Source organism: Dipodomys merriami, unplaced genomic scaffold (assembly GCF_024711535.1).
Source record: "Dipodomys merriami isolate MVZ:Mamm:240054 unplaced genomic scaffold, mDipMer1.0.p SCAF_2436, whole genome shotgun sequence".
Classification (NCBI taxonomy): Eukaryota; Metazoa; Chordata; class Mammalia; order Rodentia; family Heteromyidae; genus Dipodomys; species Dipodomys merriami.
Window position 1 is genome coordinate 28,348 of NW_027203867.1, and position 22,996 is coordinate 51,343.

The following is a 22,996-nucleotide window of genomic DNA, read 5'->3' on the forward strand; positions in this document are numbered from 1 at the left end:
TCAGCCATCTTTCCTCACATCTTGTCAGTTAGCCTGAACTGTCAGATTTTTGGATGCAAGGGATGTGTATGAGTATGTAGGTTGTAAAAGTAATAATGAAAAGCTAAACACTGGAGGCTCAAGCCTGTAATCCTAGCTACTCAGAAGGCTGAGATCTTAGGATCCCAGTTCAAAGCCAACCCATGCAAAAAGACCCTTACCTCCAATTAACCAGCAAAAGACAGAAAGCTGAGCTGTGGTTCAAAAGGCAGACTACCAGCCTTGCAACAACAACAAAAGTTAAGGGACACCATCCAGGCCCTGAATCCAAGCCTCAGTAGTGGCTCTCACACACAAAAAATAACCATGATACCACCACAGGATGTGCATATCTTAGGTAAGGATGCAGATGGATGGGATGATGACTGTATTGTAGCCCAGTCTGTGAAAAAACCTAGGTGAAATCTTTCCTCAATACATCTTCATTTCCCTCTACACATTTAAAATCACACACACACACACACACACACACACACACACACACACTTACATGGTTATATTTGTCTATATAATTATGTAAAATACATATCATACACACTTGCGTCTGAATTTTGTCCATCTTTTGGTTTTATAGGTAGTACAATATATCCAGGGTTTGGCTCATACTTGTAATTTCAGCTGCTCATGAAGGTGGGATCTGAAGATCACAGTTTGATGCCAACCCAAGGAAACAAATCCTCAAGATTCTTATTTCAATTAAGTAGCAAAAACCAGAAGTGGAAATCTGACTTAAATGACACAGTGATTGCATTGAACAAAATAATCTAAGCAAGATACCAGACCTCCATTCAAGCCTACGTACTGGCCCACTAGCACTCCAAAAGCCAAAATCCCCAAAAGACCAAACCAAAAATATGTCAAAATATTTTATAATTTTTGAAGCAAAATCCAATGAGGCAACGTAGTTTGTTGAAGATTTGGTGGTAAAATGTTGAAAAACCCCAAATTCCACATGTGTTTAAATGATTCAACAGACAAGCAACCAAGTAAAAATTTCCCAATAATGTTCCTTAGTATCCACTGGGACCCTTGACAAAGATTTTTTTCTATGCTTTTCAAAAAATCAGTTATTTTTCAGTAGTATAAATATTATAAGTTATAGAAGTTTTTTAAAGTTCCAAAGTGAATTGAATGTAAAACAAAAAGCACTTAATATTACCAGTTTCTATGACTCTGGTAGAAAACCTGTAATACTGTGGCCTTTATGAAGGAGGAGAGGGAAGACTGGTCATGAAATGTTGGGAAGAAGAGTTTCCAATTGACTGTTTGAAACCCAATCTTCTGCCCCCCACCCCAACAGGCAGAGGCTTGAACTCAGGGATTAGGTGCTGTCTTGAGCTTCTTCTGCTCAAAGCTAGCATTCTACCACCTGAGTCATGGCACCACTTCTAGCCTTTTCTGAGAAGTTTGTTAGAGTTGAGAGACTTATGAACTTTTATGTTTGGGATTGACTTCACATCTCAGTCTCCTGAGTAGCTAGGATTATAGTTGTTAGCTTCCCATGCCTGGCTTACATTCCACACTATTGAACACATAAAATTCAATTAGGAGGCTAAGATCTGGAGAATGGTGATTCAAAGCCAGGCCAGGCAGAAAAGTCTGCAACTCCATCTTCAACAAGCAAAGAGCTGGACTTGAGCAGTGGTTCAAGTAAGGTGAGTATGAGACCCTGATTTCAAATACCATTATGGGCAAAAACATAACAAAATAAAGCAATGCCCCAAATTAAAATAATAAAATTGCTCAATACCAAAATAATGGTCATTAAATAATGGTTTGAAAAGTAGAAAACAAATACACCCCTCCATAAATCCACATATAAAAATCTTCCAGCCAGATACCGGTGGCTCAAGCCTGCAATCCTAGCTACTCAAGAGGTTGAGATCTGAGGATCATGGTTCAAAGCCAGCCCAGGCAGGAAAGTCCCTGAGACTCTTATCTCAATAAACTACTCAGAAAACCAGAAGTGGCACTGTGGCTCAAGTAGTAGAGTGCTAGCCTTGAGCTGAAGAATGAGGGACGGTGCTTAGGCCCAGAATTAAAGTCCCATGACTGACAAAACAAAAAACAAAATCCAAAAAACAAAAAACAATAAACAAAAAAGAAACTTCCACAAAATATTTGAAATGGGTGAATTTTCAATAAGGAAACAACATTTTTCTTTCTGTTTTTTTCTTGCAACAGCAAAAGAGATGGTTTATTGTACATGTGTCACACTTGGCCACAACTATGAACAGAACTAGTCCAGAATGTCACAGGTCTGGGGCACAGGATCATCAGGGGATGCTTGGTTATGAGCAAGGTGTGTCTTTCAGAGATGATCTTGGCAATGAAAGTTCTGGATCCACTGGGAAATCACAGCGGCATGCAGTCCAACATCTCAGCGTCCCAGCCTATGGCATTCCTTATTCCTCCTGCTCCTCTGGCCTTGATGGGTGCACAAACTGGTTTACTTAGACCTCTGCCTCATCTTTCTTCTTTTGCCCTTCAGCCTGCGCATTCGCTTCCTCTACTTGGCTCTCATGGTGCTGTTTTTTCTAGGAAGATGGTGCTAAGGCAAAGAGCAGGAAACAACATTTTTCTACCTAAAGATGTCTGTGGGGTTAACAGTGGAAGAAATAGATTTATTACCAGATATTTAGACCAACATGCCAATTCTGACATATCTATGATGATAGAGACTAGCTTTAGAATGATAAAAATAAACCAAAGGACTACATCCCAAAGTACTGGACAAGGCTAACAAAGCAGAGTAGGGCATCAGGGTATAGGGTAAGAGCTATGTAGAAAAACTAGTTGTTCCTACAATGAAAAGTATTACCAGGCCTAGCAATTCAAGTTCGCCATACCAAGTAGATTTTGAAAAATAGTCTGTTACTTATTATATTAAAGAAAAATTTAAACTTGTAGGCTCTTCAACTTTATATCAAACAACCTAAACTTTGCTCAGGGGACATGGTACTTAATATTTGGATCATCAAGTGCCAATTCCAAATTTAATTATACAAATAATAACTCTACTAATAGAGAATGTTAATGGTTTCTTACAGATGGAGCTGAAGGTAAAACTGCTAAGACTTTTCCCACGTAAGAGACTATTCTTATTACACCTCTTCCCATGGTCTTCCAACTGCCTCAGTTCATTCATTTTTTTTTTAACCAAACTCGAATATTTCCACTTTATTCACCCAGATGTCCTTTTAACACTTCAAAGGCTGTTTTTGAGAAATAATAAAATTTTCAAAAGCACAAAAAATGCCACCCAAGTTAAGAAGTTTTGAGATCAAGCAGATGAAAGGGAAAATTTGAGTAAGGAGCGAGTTTAGTGTCCTAGCCATGACAAAATCCTAAGAGTTAGTGAGTGAACACATGACTCTGCACATATCCACAGAGTTGAGGTCACATGATGATTCTGGCTCCTGGTCCTCCTCTTTGCTTTCCTGGTCTGACACACCATTCTCTGGGATGCTGAGCTCTTCTTTAGGCTTTCTTCATTCCCCTCCAGTAACTCCTGCTTTATAGGCTTGCACAAGATAGACTTTTTCTTCATTTTGATATTTGGTTTAGGTTGAGAAAGCTATTTTTTCTCCAATTCAATGCTGTTTGCCTATAAAAATCACAATAAGAAAAACCCAACTAAGACAAGCATCCTTGGTTAAAGGCATTCTAGGTTGTAATCTCTGAACTTTTAGGGCCTACTTTACTCTTGGCTTTGACTGTCTTTTGTCTTCCTTCTCAATCAAACTCTCCCCATCCCCACTGCTAGGACTTGAACTCAGGGCTTAGAATCTGTTCTTGTTTGCTTTTTTTCCCCCTCAAGGTTAGTGATTTTCCACTTGAGCTGCAGTTCCACTTCCATCTTTTTGGTGATTAATTGGAGATAACTAAACCATGATGCTCAGATCTCAGCCTTCTGAGTAGCTAGGATTACTCAATGAATTTTCAGGAAGAGGCATCATGATGTTATGGGATTTCATGAAGTCATAAATATGATGATACCCAAAACCTTGAACAAGGACATTCTCAACTTCACCCCAGCATAACCATTGAAGTGAGGGATTTTAAACACTTATACATTAGTACTGCTCATACTCCCCTCAGACTTCAGGATCACACATCACTTTTGACTATCAAGCCTCACTGGTTACCTGGAACTCCCAACAACAGTTTCTGCTTTCCTTTTACTTGGAGACCTGAAACTTGAAGATTAGGATTTACTTTGTTCAATTTTGAGTCTCCTCGGTATTTTTCTTCAATTTTTGTTAATCAGTTTTAACTTGAAGTGATACTCTGCTAAGATCAAGGCAACCTAAGACATAGCATATCATTTTTAATTGTCTCTTTGCTTAGTTTACTTTAATCAAAGGATTAAGAAATCTATTATAAGGTTTTTGGTGGGGGTAGCATTGTGAAGGGAAGGGCAAATGGACAAATGTGGTGGAAGTACTTTATGTGCTCCTACAAAAGTAAACAATGAAGGTGGGGGAAAGTGGCTCACAACTTTAATCCTATCTATTCAGAAGGTTGTAAGCAGGAAAAATCAGTGAGTCTTATCTCCAAAAAACTACCAAAAGGCCGGGCGCTGGTGGCTCACGCCTGTAATCCTAGCTACTCAGGAGGCTGAGATCTGAGGATCGCGGTTCAAAGCCAGCCCGGGCAGGAGAGACCGTGAGACTCCTATCTCCAATAAAAACCACCAGAAAACCGGAAGTGGCGCTGTAGCTCAAGTGGTAGAGCGCTCGCCTTGAGCTGAAGAGCTGAGGGACAGCGCCCAGGCCCAGAGTTCAAGCCCCACGACCGACAAAAAAAAAAAAAAAAAAAAAAAAACTACCAAAAGAAAGGAAATGGGTTGTAGCTCATGTGGTAGCATGCTAAGATTAAGCAAAAGGAGCATAGATATGGTACTCAAGCCCCGAGTTCAAGACCTAGAATAAGCACAAAACAAACTAACAAAACCTGCTGAAATTGCTTTAAGAAGGGTCTATGAGAGAAAAATGGTTAGGGTAGATTTGATTTGGGAACATTTGGTATCTGTCACAGTATATGCGAATAGATCCACTATAGGTTGCTGTGGAAATATTATTCCTTGTTCCATTATGAGCTATTTGGATTCACTATTTCAGTGTGAAGTGATATTTCTTGAGAGAAAATTGTCAGTTTGGAGCCCAGCACTGCTGGATCATGCCTATAGCCTTAGCTGCTCAGGAGGTGGAGATCTGAAGACCAATGTTTGAAGCCAGCCCATGAAAGAAAGTCCATGAGACTCATCTCCAAAAAACTACTAAAACACTCCTGGAAGTGGTGCTGTGACTCAAGTGGCACAGCACTAGTCTTGAGCAAAATTAGCTCAAAGACAGCACCCAAGCCCTCAGTTCTAACCCCAGGATCAGCATATACACAGAAAAATTTTAGTATGACTTCTGAACGAGGTTTTGTACCATTTTTCCATGAGTTCATTTTCAGACAGCACTATGTCCTGTGGGAGGCTTCTGTGTTCTGGCTTACATGGCATTTCTATTAGATGATATGTAATAGGCATCTACACAAAATTCCCTCACTCAAATTATATTCTTCAGTTAACAATCTATTATGGGAAAGAATTGAATTTCCCCATTTGTTTAAGTACTCAATGAATTTAACAGTATAAATTTGTAGATTGCTATTTAAGTTATATTCCATTTCTATTAGTTTACGCTCTTAAAGTTCTTATTCTTAGTTTATGTAAGTATGTATGTATGTATGTATTTTGTTGGCCATGGGGTCTGAACAAAGGGCCTGGGAGCTGTCCCTCAGCTTTTCAGCTCAAGGCTAGTGCTCTACCACTTGAGCCACAGTACCACTTTCTGCTTTTCTGCTTATGTGGTTCTGAGGAATTGAACCCAGGGCCTCATGCATGTGAGGCAAGCACTCTACCATTCAGACACCTTCCCAGCCCCTCTTTGTTTAGTTTTAAAGTGCCTTTAATGACCTTTCTTAATATAAGATGATATAATTCTATAACTATATCTAGTTTTTTTAATAGGTTGATGATTTCCCATAGATTCACCGCCATCAAAAGATACAAAGTATTTCCTTCACCCTTAAAAGAACAGCCAACTTCTGTTTCCTCAGAAGTTGCACAGAGGTTCTTCCTGCAGAGTATCTCATACTTATATCTAACACCATGTGACAGAACAGACAATAACAATGTCTTGTTATTCTGTTATCCTCAGAAAATAAAATGCTATTCAAAAAGACTTTGGACCTTTGTTTCCTCATGTTATTTATAATTTAAGGGAGCTCAATGCCAGACATTACTATTTTCTGTAGTTGTATGTTACAAGATCTACATTCATTCCCATGGAATATTTTATTTTTGTTGGGTGTGGTGGTCCTTGTACTAGGGCTTCAACTCAGGACCTGGTAATGTCACTTCAGATTTTTGCTCAAGGCTGGGACTCTTCCACTTGAGCTACCTCACTGCTTCTGGCTTTTTAGTGTTAACTGGAAATAAGACTGGGTAGGTGATGGAGTGGGTATGACTGTGATACATTGTATCCATGTATGGGAACGTCACAACCTCCTTCTTGTACAACCAATACTTGCTAATAAAAAGAAAGATAATTAGAGGTCTAATTGTTCACAGTAAGTTTCTTGTAATTTCCCTTCTTATGTCTTTCTCATTTTTTTCATGCTAGCATGTGTTCAGTGCTGACCCTTAGCTCTTTTTCTTATGGCTAGTACTTCAGCCACAGCTCTAGTTCATTTTTGCTAGTTAATTGGAAGAAAGAAACTATCTGATATTTGTGCCTAGGTTGTCTCTGAACCTCAGTACTCAGATCACAGCATCCTGAGTAGCTAGGATTACAGGTGAGAGCTACTCAGATCCTTGTTGTCTCCTAAATTATCCCATGTCCATTTCACAATGGCAGTCCATTTCCATGCTTCCCAGCTTTGCAGAACTAGCTTAATTATAATCCAACACCAAGTCTAACCTCACCACAGATGCTATTTTTTGTGTCATTCTCTGACTATAGACACCCTTCTCCTGGCTGATGCATTGCAACAACCTAGATGGCTCTCATACTACGCCACAAGGATAGGAAGCCAGGAAACACTAGCTTAGAAGCTGTAAAATCAGAGGAGCAAAAAGATATCGTAGTGCATTCTGCTGTGATCTTATTCTGATTTAAACAGCCTTGTCATCTATTACCAGGAGTAGCTTTGACATCACATTCTGAGTAGTGACTGGGTGTAAGCTGGTGTGTCCGAGCTGACTATAGTATTGTCCTGAGCCTGTGCAGACTGAAGAGACAAGCCAGTGCCAGTAGCACACACATTGGAATAACAAAGCAACCTATAGTTAGGCATTGCCACTCTTTGTTATAGAGTAATGAATGAATGACTCTCTAATTTCTTGACAAGAAATTCCTGCAGACCCATATGCAGCTGCCTCATCAGAGCAAGTAAAGAGCATGGTGCTGCCTGGAGGAAACACTGTGAGAAGCTGCCAGAAAGCATCTGTTTACTGGACTCATGGGGCTCCTCTGTCCTCTAGAATTAATGACAAATGAGGAGCAAACACCTCCCCCTCTAGGCAGACATACACAGGAAGAGCATTGCCACAGCACAACAGGGGACTCCCAAGACATACACTTGATCTGTGCTGTCAGAACTGAGAGTTTTATTTTTGGGGGGGAGGGTCCGGTTGTGGGGCCTGAACTCTGGGCCTGTGCCCTGTCCCTCAGCTCTTCAGCTCAAGGATAGTGCTCTACCACTTGAGCCAAAGCGCCACTTCCGGATTTCCATTTTGCTTATATGGTGCTGAAGAATCGAACCCCCGGGACTCAGGCATGCAAGGCAAGAGCTCTACCACTGAGCCAACTTCCCAGCCCCAGAGCTGAGTTTTTAATGACACTTCATCCCACAGTGCTCCCTAAACCTTCAACCCAACCCTGCTCCTTTCATGTCCCTGACAATGTTTAGAGGCATCCAACATCCAGACTGAAGATGTTCCTTCATGTTTGGAGTAAGTCTGATCAGACTTTATATGGATCCACTGCTCAGTCAGGACTCTCGATCCCTCCCATCCCCATTTTGATAATGTGTGTCTCTTGACCTATTCCTGTCTTCTCTTTTCAAGATTCAGTCAGGGCCGGGTACAGGTGGCTCACACCTGTAATCCTAGCTACTTAGAAGTCTGAGATCTGAGGATCGTGGTTCAAAGCCAGCCCAGGGAGGAAAGTCCGTGAGACTCCTATCTCCAATAAACCACCAGAAAACCAGAAGTGGCTCTGTGGCTCAAGTCGTAGAGTGCTAGCCTTGAGTTGAAAAGCTCAGGGACATCACCCAAGCCAAGCCCAGAGATCAAGGCCTATGACTCAAAAATAAATAAATAAATAAATAAAAGAAAGCAAAAACATACAAAGCTCAGAATGGCAAGCAGCTGAAAACAGGATGGAATAAACCAACATTATCTATGACAGTTTTCAGATTATGCAGAGAAATGCCTGCATTGTTGAAGCCCAAGCCCATCTGATAGCTGAGTTTTAGCTGGCTGGCATGCCCATGATGCCAGGTAATGGTATTCACCAATTTTGTGATATTATTGGATGAGACCAATAGGCTTCAAGTTGGGAAGCTGAAAATTTTCTATTGATCTAGAAGGAGAAATATATCAAGACAAGAAATGGGATTAACACAATGCCAAAAGCAAAAGGCCATCCAATCCAAGGAAGACAGAATAACTCTGTCTCTGAAAAGATGATTCTCTCAAAGGAATCCTGAGCTGAGTATGGTGATCTATGTTTGCAATCTCTGAATTTAGGAGGCTGAGTCAGAAGTTAGGTTGAGACTAGCCTAAGTTCCATGCCAAGAGAAGAACACAAAACCAAAGCTCATCTTACAAAATAAAAGAAGGACTGGGAATGTGGCTTAGTAATAGAGTGCTGGCCTAGCACATACATGAAGTCCTGGGTTTGGTTCCTCAGTACCACATAAAGAGAAAGGCTGGAAGTGGTACTGAGGCTTGAGTGGCAGAGTGCTAGTCTTGAGCAAAAGAAACTCAAAATGAATGGTGTTAGGAAAAATGTAAAATTAATGAAATAACATCTCTCTCCCTCCCCTATATCCCTTCCTGCTTTCCTCCCTCCCTCCTTTTCTCAGTACTAGGGTTTATACAAAGGATTTCATGCTTAGGCAGGTGTTTAACTCTTAATCCACACTACGGCCTTTTTGTACTTTAGTTTTTAAGTTAGGGCATCCTGTTTTCTTCCCATCCCAGGACCAGCCTCCCATCTAGCTGAGATTATTGGAATCAGCCCAGCTTGATGATTGTGATCAGATCTCACTTTTTGCCTGGGTTGATCTTGGATTGCAATCCTCTCAATCTATGCCTCCCAAGTAGATGGTACTACAGGAGTGATCTATTATGCTTAGCCTTTAAAATGATCACTTAGAGCTGGGCACAAGTGGCTCCTGCCTGTAATCCTAGCCACTCAGGAAGCTGAGATCTGAGGATCGAGATTCAAATCCAACCAGTGCAGGAAAGACCATGAGACTCTTATCTCCAATAAACCACCAGAAAACCTAAGTGGTCCTGTGGCTCAAGTGGTAGAGTGCTAGCCTTTAGCTGAAGAGCTAAGGGACAGCAGTACCCCGGCCAAGAGTTCAAGTCCCAAGACAGACAAAAAAAATCACTTAGGAAGATAAAAGAAAAACTCCTGAATTCTCACATTTATTTAAATAGCGGCTGCCAGTCATATTTCATAAAGCACTTATGGGGCCCATGAAGTCTTTTATTTTTAAAATACAATAAAATAGTACTAGAGCAGTTGGGATATTGTTCTGCCAGTAACACAACTGTAAGAGCCTCGGAGGGAGCAAGCAAGCCGGCTACAGGCCAGCTCCACCGCCGCTTCTTCTGAGCAGCAAGCAGCCATGACTGGGGCACAGGCTCCTCAGGCCAGACCCTGCAGGCAGGGCAGCCCCTCCAAATCCCTCCAGTGGCTGACCTCAGGCCTCAAAGGCTCCAGCGCCGAGCTTCCTGGGCTCATCCCTAGGCTGGAGGTGCAGTGTGAAACAGCAAAGGAGCCAGCGAGACTCCTCCAGTGTCAGGGCAACCAGGCAGGAGTGGAGCCAAATGGCCAAACTTGCAGCAGCGACTGCAGCAGTTGTTGCTGCCTCGTGCAGCATGGGCCAGGGCTCCTGCAGCTGCTCAGGCACAGCCAGAGGTGGAGAAAAACTCCAGGACTGACACAGCCCCCTTCCACCCAATCTGCCTAAGATCTGGGAGCTGGAGTGGGAGCAGAAGGAGAGGGGTTCATATGGGTGTTGGAGGCATAGGCCTGCAAAACCCCATTTGAGCACCTGTGTGCCCTGAGGGTGGATACAGACATGCATCCCTTCCTTCCAATTTATTTATTTTTGTTGGTTGTGGGGCTTGAACTCTGGGCCTGGACGCTGTCCCTCAGCTCTTCAGCTGAAAGCAAGTGCCCTACCACCTGAGCCACAGGACCACTACCAATTCTTCTCGGGGAGGAAGGGACACCCTTTCCTCCATGCTGGGCAAAGGTTCTGCCCCGGTGCAAGACTCAGGTAATGGTTTGCTCAAAGTACCATTCGTGCTTCATCTACTTAACCACGTAGAACAATGCCTGGAGACCCCCCCCCCATGTGTAAATCACCTGTGCTTTACCTACTTTTACAACCTTGTTTAGTGGAACTGCTCCACATTTGTTGACAAGGATTAGCTTTTTCTGTTTAAACTCTCATTGTCTGTGCTCCCATAAAACTGTTTAACTCTCTGCCCCTGACTGAAGATTTACTTCTCCTGCTTGTGTGCTGTATATAAGCATGTGATGTTCCAATAAATTTTGTCTATACCCACATGGTGTAGTCCCTTCTTGCCTATACCACACATCGTGTTCCCAGATCCCGTTGTGGAAACAGCAACAGATGGGGTTATGCCGGTTGATGCCTCTGACATCTCCCCCCTTTTTTGTTTTTTAAGTACAACCGTAAGCAAGAGATCCTTTGCAGAAGGGATTTGCAGAAACTATTTTGGAATGTAGACAGCAATATCTTGACAAGACATAATGCAATCAATCCTGTAGAAACACTATGGGTAAAACTGTGCCACCAGGTTCGAGGGTCCAATTGGTTTAGCACAGATGCAATTCCCTCAGCCAGACCTTCATATCCCACCCCAGGGAGTTGTGCCAAGAAAGTCTCAATGACTTCCTGCTGTAACTAGTGGATGTCCCAAGTCAAATTTCCTTGCAAGACTGGCAGGTGGTAGTGAAGTCCCTGCCAAGTAATGTTAGAAGTGTTGAATCAAGTAGGAGTGATGCACAGTTTATTGAGCTCTAATCACACTTGAAGGTTAGCTGTTTCTGCAGATCAATTATCTGGTCTCCCATCCACTGCACCGTGTGTTGCAGGGTGTTCAGACGGGAATCAATGTCCTGTTTAATATTGTGCTGATGAGTCCATAGCTGGTGACAGTCCAGCCACTTCTCTACAAAGTCCTTGGTTTGGATGGAGGAATGCAGGGCCACTCCGGCAGTCGCAGCAGTCATGGTGATAGCAGTCATTTCAAGGATCACAGCTACACTCAGACCCAGGAATCTCCTAGTTCTCTTCAGCAGTTGCTGGAAGACTCCTGTCAACAAACCAACAGTGGGGCTCTCCTGCCAAGGTCGGGTGAGGTTAACAGGCACCCAGACCCCTAAGCGAGATCTTAATATCAGGAGAGACTGAGAAGGCATATTAAAAGAAATAGTATGATTTAAGCATGTAAAGAGTCCAGGCTGCGTGGGTTCTCATTGATTGACACTGTCCCTGTGGGCTAGGACATAGGAAAGTTTAATACAACCCTGTACAGTAAAAGAATGGTTCCTGTAAAATGTATAATTTGCCTCATGGGCCCTAGTAAAGTGACCAATCCAATTCTGAGTTGTATAAAATTGGGTGGCAAGTTTTATAAATGCCACTGCTCAGGCCCTAAGTGTCCCCTGAAGTTTATATGTGGCCTACGAGGCACAAGGCCTCCATCATGTCAGGTGAGCAAGCCAATGGGTTCTACATGATTTATAACTCCATTGTATAGACGTCACCATCAGAAGAATTATTAGTATACCAATCACCAACATGCTTTTCAGAATAATTGGCAATGAAACATCCATGAGGACCTCAATCTATAAATGAGATGTTATCATTATGCTGTATAATCTTTCCTCTAGGGTTTTGACACTGAGACCACTGAATAGAAACATAAACAAAATTCAATAATTAATGTCCTGGCATACTAGGTTAGGTGGTCGCCCAGTCTTATTTGTATAAGAATGATCCTTACCAATAAAATTTAAGGAAATTGTGCTGAATAGCCCCATATGATTGTTGATTTTATCATCAGGCAAGATGTATGCCCATACCTGTCTTCTGGTTGGTAAGCAAGGTGATGTCCCTAAACACAGTGGTAAAGACTCAAATCCTAAGGAAATAATATAAGGTATGCCTTCCTCACCTGGATGAGTAGGGTCTGCATGATCCCATGGTGGAGGAAAATACATGCTGTCATTTGTATACGCCACCGGACCTTGGTCTAGCTAATCCACTAATTTTAACAATGGTCGGTGAGTGACATAGGCCCAATATGCATGTTCACTACTCACTGCAGAAGTATTCACAAGCAGTGCAATCATGGCCAAAACAGATATTCAGGTATTCTAGGGGTTTTTGTACTGACCAGGGTGGCTTCGGTCTTGTGTCAACACCTTATTCTGACCCCATGTTGCTGGGGTCAAGCTGGTTTTCTTAAGATAAGGATGATGGCTTCCTCCAGACTTCAACCTTAGGTCTGCAAATCTGCGTACTAGATGTTCTTCCTCAGGGTTGTGTTGTGTTGTTTTTGCTTCTCTGGAGGTCGGATGAGTCAAAAAGGGACCCAGATGTTGCCAGTAGATCCATCTGGAATGATAGAAACGCTATTTTCACTTATGGGGCATTAGTCTTATTCTTCATTGATTAAATTTTTTAAACCATATGGGAATAGATAGTGAGGTGGTGCTAGAGGGATAAAATGCTTTTCAGCTTTAGTGAAAGGATCACTTTGAGTGAAATTTTAAAAATTTAGAGTAAATAAGGTTAAGGCAAAAGTTCCCTTGGGGATTCCCCTTTTTTGTTTTTTTAATAATTGAAGCTTAAATGTTTTATGGGTGTGTAAACAGTTGGCATTAGTCTACACAGGTTCATTAAAGAAGTTTTACCTAGGGACTAACTTTAGTAAACTCCCCTAATATTTTTCTGATTGTACACTGGCTTTTAGAATATGGTGTGGGGTAGTTTGTCAAGGTGACAACTTTTTACTAATTACATTTTATTCCAAACTAGAGTTTAGGCATAATTTTTTAACTTTTCATAACTGTATGGACCCTTTGGGGGGCGGCTATAGCAGCATAGCCTGTTTAGTACTTTGGTTTGTAAAAGATTTAAATAGTCTAGGATGTTTAAAGGTAAGCTCCATAAGAAGTTCCACTTGTAGGTGTTCAGTGGCAGTTTTGTAATTGACAAACAAGTTATAAAAGCAGACCTAACAGTTAGTGATTACAAATTGCATCAAGGCAAATAGGGTGGTTGAGTCCACACAACTGCCTGTAGACATCCTGGTATCTAGGCTGGAGATGGGGGCATTGCACCCAGCTTCAAGGCCTGGAGGTGGGACAAGTCTTACCTTGAAATCCTAGGAAAACATTACCTCCCCAAATGGGCGAAAGCATTGTTTAGCTCCTCAAATAGCCTAGGTGGGACAGGCAGGCCATCCTTTGGAATACAGATGTTTAGTGTAGCTCCTGGTGCTTAACTCTCTACTTAAGCCCTTATCTTTGAAAATTTAACATTTGGTCTAAATCCTGATATAAATGATCTTTTTAGTAATTATCAGACCACAATTTTGTTTTATTTTGGTGTTTATACCAATGTTTCTCTGCTTACCTGGGACTTATTTGTCTCAGTTAAATTTGAATTTTCTCCTTCCTTGTTCTGATTAATACCCTATCTCTTTACTTTTGATCTGGTCCTAACAATTTCATATTTTATTCTTAAACAAATTTATTTGTTTAGTGTCAGCCCAGAATTTACTGCCAATTAGGGTTTTAAGCACATACAGAGCAGTTTGGATTTAAGCTATTCCCCACAATTCACAACCTCAGCCTTTTACAGCCAACTATTACAAATGGTTGACAAGTTCTTGCCCAGTTATGCATGCTTATAAAGTAGCTTGCCATGACCTCCAGCTCTGATCAATTTTAGAAGAGCCAAACATTATTGCCAAAGTCCCAGGAGTGCCTCTTTCTATGTTAGGGTAAACGCAACCTTGACATTTCCCTTGGTCACTGGACTTGAACTTAGTGCCTGAGTGCTGTTTTTCAGCTCTCCAGTGCAAGGATTGCACTTTGCCACTTCGGACTCCAAAGCAACTCTGCCCGCTTTTTTGGCACTCTGCTGGCTAGTTAGAGATGATAATCTTTCTCTGCCTGGACTGGCTTTGAACTGCAGTTTGTAGATCGCTCACCTTTGGTCCTCAGCTCCACCCTCATCTGGGCCCCCTCCCATTTCTGGAGTTCCCTCCATACAACTGGTCTCTCCCTCTCTCCACCCAGACCCACCTGAACTCCCATCTACCTCACTTCCTTTTCTCTCAGATACTTCTGCTACCAGGATGATGATGGAGGTCATGTGCTCCCTCTTGGGGGAAATATGGCTCCTCTAATAAACCTTGTAATAATCTTTCTCCTTTGCCTGCCTGCCTCTGCATGGTCCCATAGGATGGATGTGTCTGATCCTCTTTCACTGGTGGCTCCATACTGGGATAGGTTCCCCAGTGCATTTGCTCCCCCTGCACTTCAGAAGGGAGTTCAAACAGCTGCCCTGGGACCTATTCTGAGATCCTTCACTCCAGTCACCAGAGGACCATCAAGGTAACTTTCTCCTGACTGAGTGCTCTACCAGCCCATCCAGCCCCACTAATTAATTCCCACTCCAGGGTAAGTGACAAGTTTGTCTGAGGTCAGGGTTTCTGATTCCAATATCAGTGGTAAGGCCACCTGAGCCTTTCTGGGCTAACTGAGCCCCACCCTCACCATCTGACCAAAAACTTGGCCAAGTGCTGGAATTAGCCACTAGAGGCCTACCATGGCCCAAGGACCCACCTTGGACCAACATAAGGACAGTCTCCACTGGTGGGGCCACCACCTATTTAGGAGCCAACCTGCACTGCAGAGGACACTCTACTCTAGGCACATGGCTTCAGGTCACTTACCATGGGAAGGACACTAAATTTCTTTACATTAAGGCCACCTGGCCTTGGAGGGCTGTTGAGTCCCCATCATTAAATTTGGCCCCACATTTAAAACTCCACTTCTGAGAGTGCTTGAGCAAGTAGCTCTCTCTCTCTCTCTCTCTCTCCCTCCCCTTAAACTTTGCCTCTTGCCAAAATTACCTGCTTGTAACCTCTTTCACAAGTATTTCATATGCTAAACGCTTTGGTTAAGCCCTGGAAGAATGTAACCAGTAATTGCTTGTTTCTACTCATTAGATAGAAAATGGGTGAGTTTAAGTCTAAACTCCCTGAAATAAAGGCCAACAAGTTTGGATATTACCAAAAGTGTATTAATCTTCTCTCTAGCATTGAGCAAGTGGTGGATGTGCCAAATTGGCATCTTGGTACTTCAGCTTAGTACTACCCCTTCCTCCTCCCCTGTCCTGTGGTGCCATTATGCTAGGCCAAGTGTATGTTCCTATTGCCTCCTGTTCACTAGGTTTCTTGTTGGCAAAGTTTTGTATTTTAAAATGACCACATGGTTCCATCATAATTAGAAAATTAGTTCCACTAAAATTTCAAAACTTTAAAAGTCTATTTTAAAATCTAAGCACGCTCTATAATCTGTGCACAAACATGTCTGTCTGTGTCTTATTTGACTATATGTAAGTGATTATGGTTTCAAGGTTACTCTGCCTACTAAAAATCTTTGTCAATGGAAGCTGTGAATTAATCTAAATTGCTTTAAAACTTTGTGACCTGACTAAGCCAAAGAAAAAACAGGCAGTTTTAAAAGACCTTGGAAAAGGACTTAAAAAAGACAATGTCCTTTACAAAGTAAATGAAATTGGTAACTAAGTTTGCTGTGAATTATGTCATTCCTATGTCCATTTATGCTAAGAGTTAACTATTGTTCACTGACCATGGCTAGTAAACTAAAGCTAAGGGTTTCATTCTCTGTTTTCTCCCCTGTGTGCCGATCAACTTCAATTAAGATCAAGGGACCAGAGTGACTATGCCCAGTCACAGCTGCCTAAACCAGTGGCACCAGCCTGCAAAAGCCAGTGTAAACCAGGTCTCTAACCAGTATATGTAGAAATATTGCAGGTTACCAACAGGAGGTGCAACAGTCCATACATGTTGGGAGATGCCACAGTCTCTCTCAGACTCTGGCCTTGCTTCATCTCACATGACCAAAAGCCTGTTAATTAAGGGTAAAACACAAGACACATTAGATATTTGGTTCTGTAAATGTTCATCGCCAGAAGTTAGACCATACGGGGTGTATGAGCAAAGGATAGAAATTGATTTCTATACTATTTTACAATTGGAGGTAAATTCCTAAAGGTAACAAAGACTGCAGAAAAAAAATATGGCCACTCTTTCTATTCACTGCCCACAGGACAGCCTACAGGCAAAGAATATACAGCCCAGTGTTTCAATGATGCATTTAAATGCAAATTAAAATAACTTTACAAAAAGGATTTAAAATGACATCCCCCTTGCAAAAATTTGAGAAGTTGTGGGGAGTGGCTGGCCTCCCAGACAAGTTTAAAAGATAAAATTTTCCTAAAGGTTTATTTCAAAGTAAAAAGAAATAGGATTATTCTAGTTTGCCCCTAAAATTTTTTGTAACAGTTGCCGGAAGGCCCACAGTAAAAGATAGGACAAGTTTGTCAAATGTAATTTAATAAGTAAAACCATGCTTATAAAACTACTTCCAGCCGGGCGCTGGTGGCTCACGCCTGTAATCCTAGCTACTCAGGAGGCTGAGATCTGAGGATCACGGTTCAAAGCCAGCCCGGGCAGGAAAGACCGTGAGACTCCTATCTCCAATAAACCACCAGAAAACCGGAAGTGGCTCTGTAGCTCAAGTGGTAGAGCGCTCGCCTTGAGCTGAAGAGCTGAGGGACAGCGCCCAGGCCCAGAGTTCAAGCCCCATGACCGACAAAAAAAAAAAAAAAAAAAAAAAAACTACTTCCAATGACCATCTTTGTTGCTTTTAATTGGAGTAAAAGTGACTGTTTGTAAAAAAAAAAAAAAAAAAAAAAAAAAAACTCATTGATCTGCAGTTTGAAGCCAGTCCAGGCACAGGCAGACTAAAGTCCCTGTGAGATTGTCATCTCTAATCTGCCAACAGAGTGCTCAAAGCTGAGTTGTTTTGGAGTTCAAAGTGGCCAAGTGCTAGTCCTGAGCTGGAGAGCTGAGGGACAGCACTCAAACCCTGAGTTCAAGTCCAGCGACTGACCAAGGAAAGTGCCAAAGATGTATTTATCCCAACATAAGAAAGGCACTCCAGGGACCCTGACAATGTTAAAACATCCAGAGGCAATTACAAACAAATGTTTGGATGACAAAAGTGGTATCAGGTCCTGAGTTACTTGAGCTTGGTCCTCCAAAAAATTGATCAAGCCAGAAGGTCATAGAAAGATAAGTTTGTAAACATGCCTATCACCCATGTTGGTCTAACTGGGCAAAACTTTCCAGAGATCTGTGATAGTGGGTAATAAAAGCTAAGATTGTAGAATGTAAATCCCAAAACCCCTGTATCTCCTCAAAGTCCTAATTGGCAGTAACTTTTGAGCTGGTTAAATTCATCTGTTGAAAAGCTTGTAGAGCTGAGATTATGTTCCTATTGAGATCTGTCTAAAGGCCTACATAGGTAGGCATTCCTCTGCCAGACAGAAAATGCTTTTATAAACCAGGGTGTTAAACAGGCTATGCTGCTGTAGCCCAAGAAAAGGCCTGTACATTTGTTATAGGTTAAATGTTGTCTATAAGCCACTTTAAGCAGGCTACCCAGAGGCAGTGGGTCATAGAGTGCCAATCAGTCTCAGGTTAAAAGCATCTACTGGGCTTTCTTTTAAAAATCTCTGACAAGTAATTGTTAGTCAATTGTGAACAAGTTATAGGTAACCTCCATTTCATTGATCTCCTTGTTGCTTTAACTGGAAATAAAAAGAGCTTTTGTAAGAAAGTTCAAAGCCATCCTGGGCACACAAAAAAAAATCCTTCTAAAACTCCATCTCCCTACTAATCAGCACAGAACCAGGACTATCCAGCCAAAGGCTGAAAGTGGCATTGTGACTCTAAGTAGTAGAGCATTAGCCTGGAACAGAAGGACTCAGGGACAGTGCCCAGGCCTTGAGTCCAAACTGTAAATGCCAACCGGGACAAGCTATCCCAGGAATGGATGTTGAGACAATGGCCAGGACAAAGTCAGTCCTGACCATGGAAAACCATGGAAAAGAGTAAGAGATGCTACCCTAAATGGAGTCACTTTATGCTTTATGCATTGTTTCTGGCAAAACTGGGGCTTCAGCTTCCACCCCCACTACAAAGGCAGAGGAGGGGTCCCGCAGAGCAGTGGGGACCTCACAGATGAAGTCCTTCAGGGGAGGGGGCCTCACAGAAGAGGCTGCAAAAAGGGGTGTACCTCACTGGGAGGCCGCAGAAGTGAGAGTGCATTGTGGGGAGGCCACAGAAGTGAGAGTGCCTTGTGGGGGAGGCCGCAAAAGAGGGGAGGGCCTCACAGGGGAGACTGCAGAGGAGGGGAAACTGCAAAGGCACAGAGGAGGAGTTTAAACTTAAACTCATCCATACTTTTACCTTCAGTTACAAGGGAGAGGGAAAGAGGGAGAGGGAGAGGGAGAGAGGAAGAGAGGGAGAGAGGGAGAGAGAGAGAGCCAGAGCTATCTGCCCAAGCACTCACAGAAGTGGAGTTTTAAATTTGGGGCAAAATTTGATTGAAGGGCTCAGCAGCCCTCCAAGGCCCAGGTGACCTTAATGTAAAGAAATTTAGTGTCCTACCCATGGTAAGGGACCTGATTCCACGGGTCTATATTAGAGTGTTCTCCACAGTACAGGTTGGCTCCTAAAGGGGGTGGTGGCCTTGCCAGTGGAGAATGTCTTCATGTTTGTCCATTTGCATTCCTTGGGCCATGGAGGAGGGTTCCTTGGGCCAAGGTAGGCCCCTGGCACTTGGCTAAGGTTTGGCTCTGATGAGGGGAAGGGGGGCTCGGTAAGTCACAGAGGCCCAGGTGGCCTTACCACTGAGATATCAGAATCAGAAACCCAGACCTCAGATAAACTGGTCACTTACCCTGGAGTGGGATTTAATTAGCAGTGTTGGATAGGCTGGTAGAGCGCTCAGTCAGGAGAAAGTTACCTTTGTGATCCTCTGGTGACTGGCATATAGGATCTCAGGATGGGTCCCAGGGAAGCTGGTTGAACCTCCTTCCGAAGTGGAGGGAGGATCAAACCCACTGGGGAGCCCATCCCCACAGGGGCGACCAATGTAAGAGGATTAGAAAAAATCCATGCAAGGGGACCATGCAGAAGCAGGAAGGCAAAGGAGAAAGATTATTACAAGGTTTTTTAGAGGACCCATATTTCCCCCAAGAGGGAGCACATGACCTCCATCACTATCCTGGTAGCATGAGGATCTGAGGGAAAAGGAAGTGAGGTAGATGGGAGTCCAGGTGGGTCTGGGCAGAGAGAGGGAGGGGTCAGTTGTATGGAGGGAACTCCAGAAATGGGAGGGGGCCCAGGTGTAGGTGCTCATACTTCGAGCTCATGAATCTACCTGATTCTGGGGCCTGGATGAGTTGCCTTGATCTCTTCTAAGTCATTTACCATATGAGGCTTTTCTGAACTCATACATCACTGCAAATTGCTAGCATTCCTCCCTAGCACATCACTCAATATATTTTTTCCATCATATATTTAAACATATTTATGTGTATACATTCTCTACCCTCCCCCAACCCCACACACAAAGGCATAGACCTTCAAAACAAAGCTTTTCTTTTTTTCCTTGCTACAGTGTCTAGAACCTAATAAACTCAATAGATACAAAAGAGTGAGCTGGGTACTAGTGTCACACATATTCAGGAAACTGAGATCTAGAATCACTTTTTCCATTTATTTCCCATTTTGATTAAAATTTAAGCATTAAAGGAACTTTTAAAGAGAATCAAGACTTCCTTTTTTCTGGAGGTTTCCTTCACTCCCTTTCACCTAGTCCAGCTCAACCTATGTCCCCCTGGGGGCTTTGGCATCCCAGAAAATCCACAGTCCCCCAGACCCCAGTTAAATTCAGAGAGAATCCAGCATTGCCTTTAGTCATGTGGTGGGCAGAGCAGAAAGCATCCACCACGTGTGCTACCCAACACCTCTAATCCACACCAGTGCCACTTCCATACTCCTAGCCACATGAGCAGCATTGTGTCACCGTCGCTTGCACTGGCATAGGCTTCCGTGGTCATCAGGACAGATGTCCTGAGAGTTATTTCATCTGCACAAGGTGCCATTTCCTGGGTCCAGGTATATTGCTGATCTGGGAAATCACTGGCATTGGAGCAAGCCAGGGCTGCTGCAACCGCACTGTAGGATGCATCTCTCTGCAGCAAAACCTGAGGCCCTTCCTTCCTAGACACAATGGAGATCCTAGAAAATTCCCTGCTTGTCCCTAGATGAGTCCATGAATATATCTACAGCCCTCATCTGTCAGAAATGAACAAAGAGTACAGAATTGTTCAAGTCATTTTCCTTCTTCACAGAAGGGTGCACTATCATCCTGGCCCCCCAGAGCGAGGCAGCACACCAAATGGGGGGATCCACTTGGTTTTCATCCCAACCTAGGAATGATATTATCCCTTCTCATGTTGCTAAGGAGTCAGGATCACATCTTTGTAAACAATCGGTTACCAGGGTAATAGGGTCATAGAAGGAAGACAAGTCATTCTAACCATCAGTGGACCATCCCTAGTCAGGAGGCAGTGTACTTTGGGAGGCTATTGCTCAAAAACAAACATCCTTTTTACCTGTTAATGAAACTGCAAATCCACTGCACCTCACCTTTGTCATTACAACAACAACAACAAAAAGAAAAAGAAAAGGGTGTTTTGGATTTTCTTGTCAGGACTGGCTTGAAACCACAATCCTCAGATTTCAACCTCCTGAGTAGTGCCAAGATTTTTTATGAGACAATTCTCTCAAATTAACCACCAAGAAAGAAGCAAAAAGGAATAAAGAAAAGTCCAGGACTTGAGCTGAGGCTCAACTGGAAGATAATGGACAGCACCCATGCCCTGATTTCAAACCTATGACCAGCACATCATGATCATCATGATCATCATCATCATCATCATCATCATCATCATCATCATCATCATCATCATCATCATCATCATGTGAATAAAAAGACTGTAAGAGCCTATTAAGAATATTAAAATTGAGGGCTGGGAAGGTGGCTCAGTGGTAGAGCTCTTGCCTTGCATGCATGAGGCCCTGGGTTTGATTCCTCAGCACCTTATATCAAAAAAGAAAAAAGCCGGAAGTGGCACTGTGGCTCAAGTGGTAGAGCACTAGCCTTGAGCTGAAGAGCTGAGGATAGCACCCAGGCCCAGAGTTCAAGCCCCATGACCAAACAAAAAAATATTAAAATTGAGTGAGCCAGGCACTTTTTGGTGGCTGACATGTAATGCCAGTTAGGAGCATGAAATCTCAGGATGGTGGTTAAAAGCCCACCTGGGCAGGAAATTCCATGAGGCTCTGATCTCCAACTAACCAGCAAAAATGCCAGAAGTAGAGCTGTGGTTCAAGTGGTAAAGCAACAGCCTTGAATGAAAAAGCAAAATAACAGTGACCAGGCCCAGATACATAGGGTAGGACTACTACTAAGTAATCAATTAAATACAAATACACAAATAAAAATCAGAGTGGAAGATGAGCACAAAAGCCAAGAGAATTGGTGGTTTACACCTGGAGCTCAAGCTACACAAAAGACAGAACTTGAAGATCTGGGTTCCAAGGCAACTGAGGCAGAAAAGTCCCTTAGGAATTTGTGAGTATGTATCAGGTGTGGGTCTTGAACCCAGGGGTTGAAATAGAATTTTTTTTTCTTAAAGGTAGCATTCTACCACTTCCTTTCTTTGGGGGATGAAATGGAGATAAGTTTTATGGACTTACCTGCCTGGGCTTTCAACCCCAATCCTCAGATTTCAGGTGCTGATACAGTACTCTTATCTTCTATGAGATTTTTTATCTTCCATGAACTGCCAAAAAGTAAAAGAAGCCAGAAGTTGATCTGTGTGGCTCAAGCCACAGAGACTGCTTGCTTTGAGGGAAAATGAACAACAAAATCCCTCATACACAGTGGCCCTGCCCTGGTTTCAAACCCAGGAAGTGACCAGGCCCTATGTTCAAGCCCTAGGACCACCACCACCAGCAACAAAAGAATGACTCAGGGACAGGGACTAGGCCCTGAATACAAAGCCTAGAAACAGCATTAAAAATAAAAGAAAAACAAATTCAGAGACTGTGGCTAGGCTCCAGAGTTCAAGGTCTACAACCAGCACCAGGACGGACACACACACACACACACACACACACACACACACACACACACACACACACACACACGAAATGAACAATATAATAAGAAGGCAAAAGAAGAAGAGCGAAGTCAATGAAATATTTTTAAGTAGTGGCTCATGCCTATAATCCTAGCTACTGTGGAAGCTGAAATTTTAGGATTGTGGTTCATAATCAACCTGGGCAGGAAGCTCCATGACACTTGGTTTTATGTGTGCTAGTCCTGGGGCCTGAACTTGTGCTGTTTTGCACAAGACTAGAACTATTCTACTTCCAAGCTCT

The 22,996-nt window shown here is 42.8% G+C and overlaps 1 protein-coding gene across 6 annotated transcripts; it reads right to left on the minus strand.

Annotated features, from left to right (window-relative positions):
* Positions 1–1,151: 1,151 nt before the first annotated feature.
* LOC138835973 (endogenous retrovirus group K member 18 Env polyprotein-like) lies at positions 1,152–22,677 on the minus strand. 6 transcript variants are annotated; one of them, XM_070034543.1, is made up of 4 exons: positions 22,310–22,670; positions 16,454–16,538; positions 12,767–12,987; positions 9,727–11,680 (listed from the first exon to the last, which is right to left on the minus strand). In XM_070034543.1, exons 2-4 carry the CDS (start codon positions 16,519–16,521, stop codon positions 11,385–11,387), a joined length of 585 nt encoding a protein of 194 aa, XP_069890644.1. In that variant the 5' UTR covers positions 16,522–16,538; positions 22,310–22,670; the 3' UTR covers positions 9,727–11,384. The 6 variants fall into 6 exon arrangements, 1 of the variants encoding a protein (XP_069890644.1); XR_011374833.1 differs by lacking the exons at positions 9,727–11,680; positions 16,454–16,538 and adding an exon at positions 1,152–3,646 and having other exon boundaries at positions 12,545–12,987; positions 22,310–22,669; XR_011374834.1 differs by lacking the exons at positions 9,727–11,680; positions 16,454–16,538 and adding an exon at positions 1,152–3,646 and having other exon boundaries at positions 22,310–22,664.
* Positions 22,678–22,996: the final 319 nt, after the last annotated feature.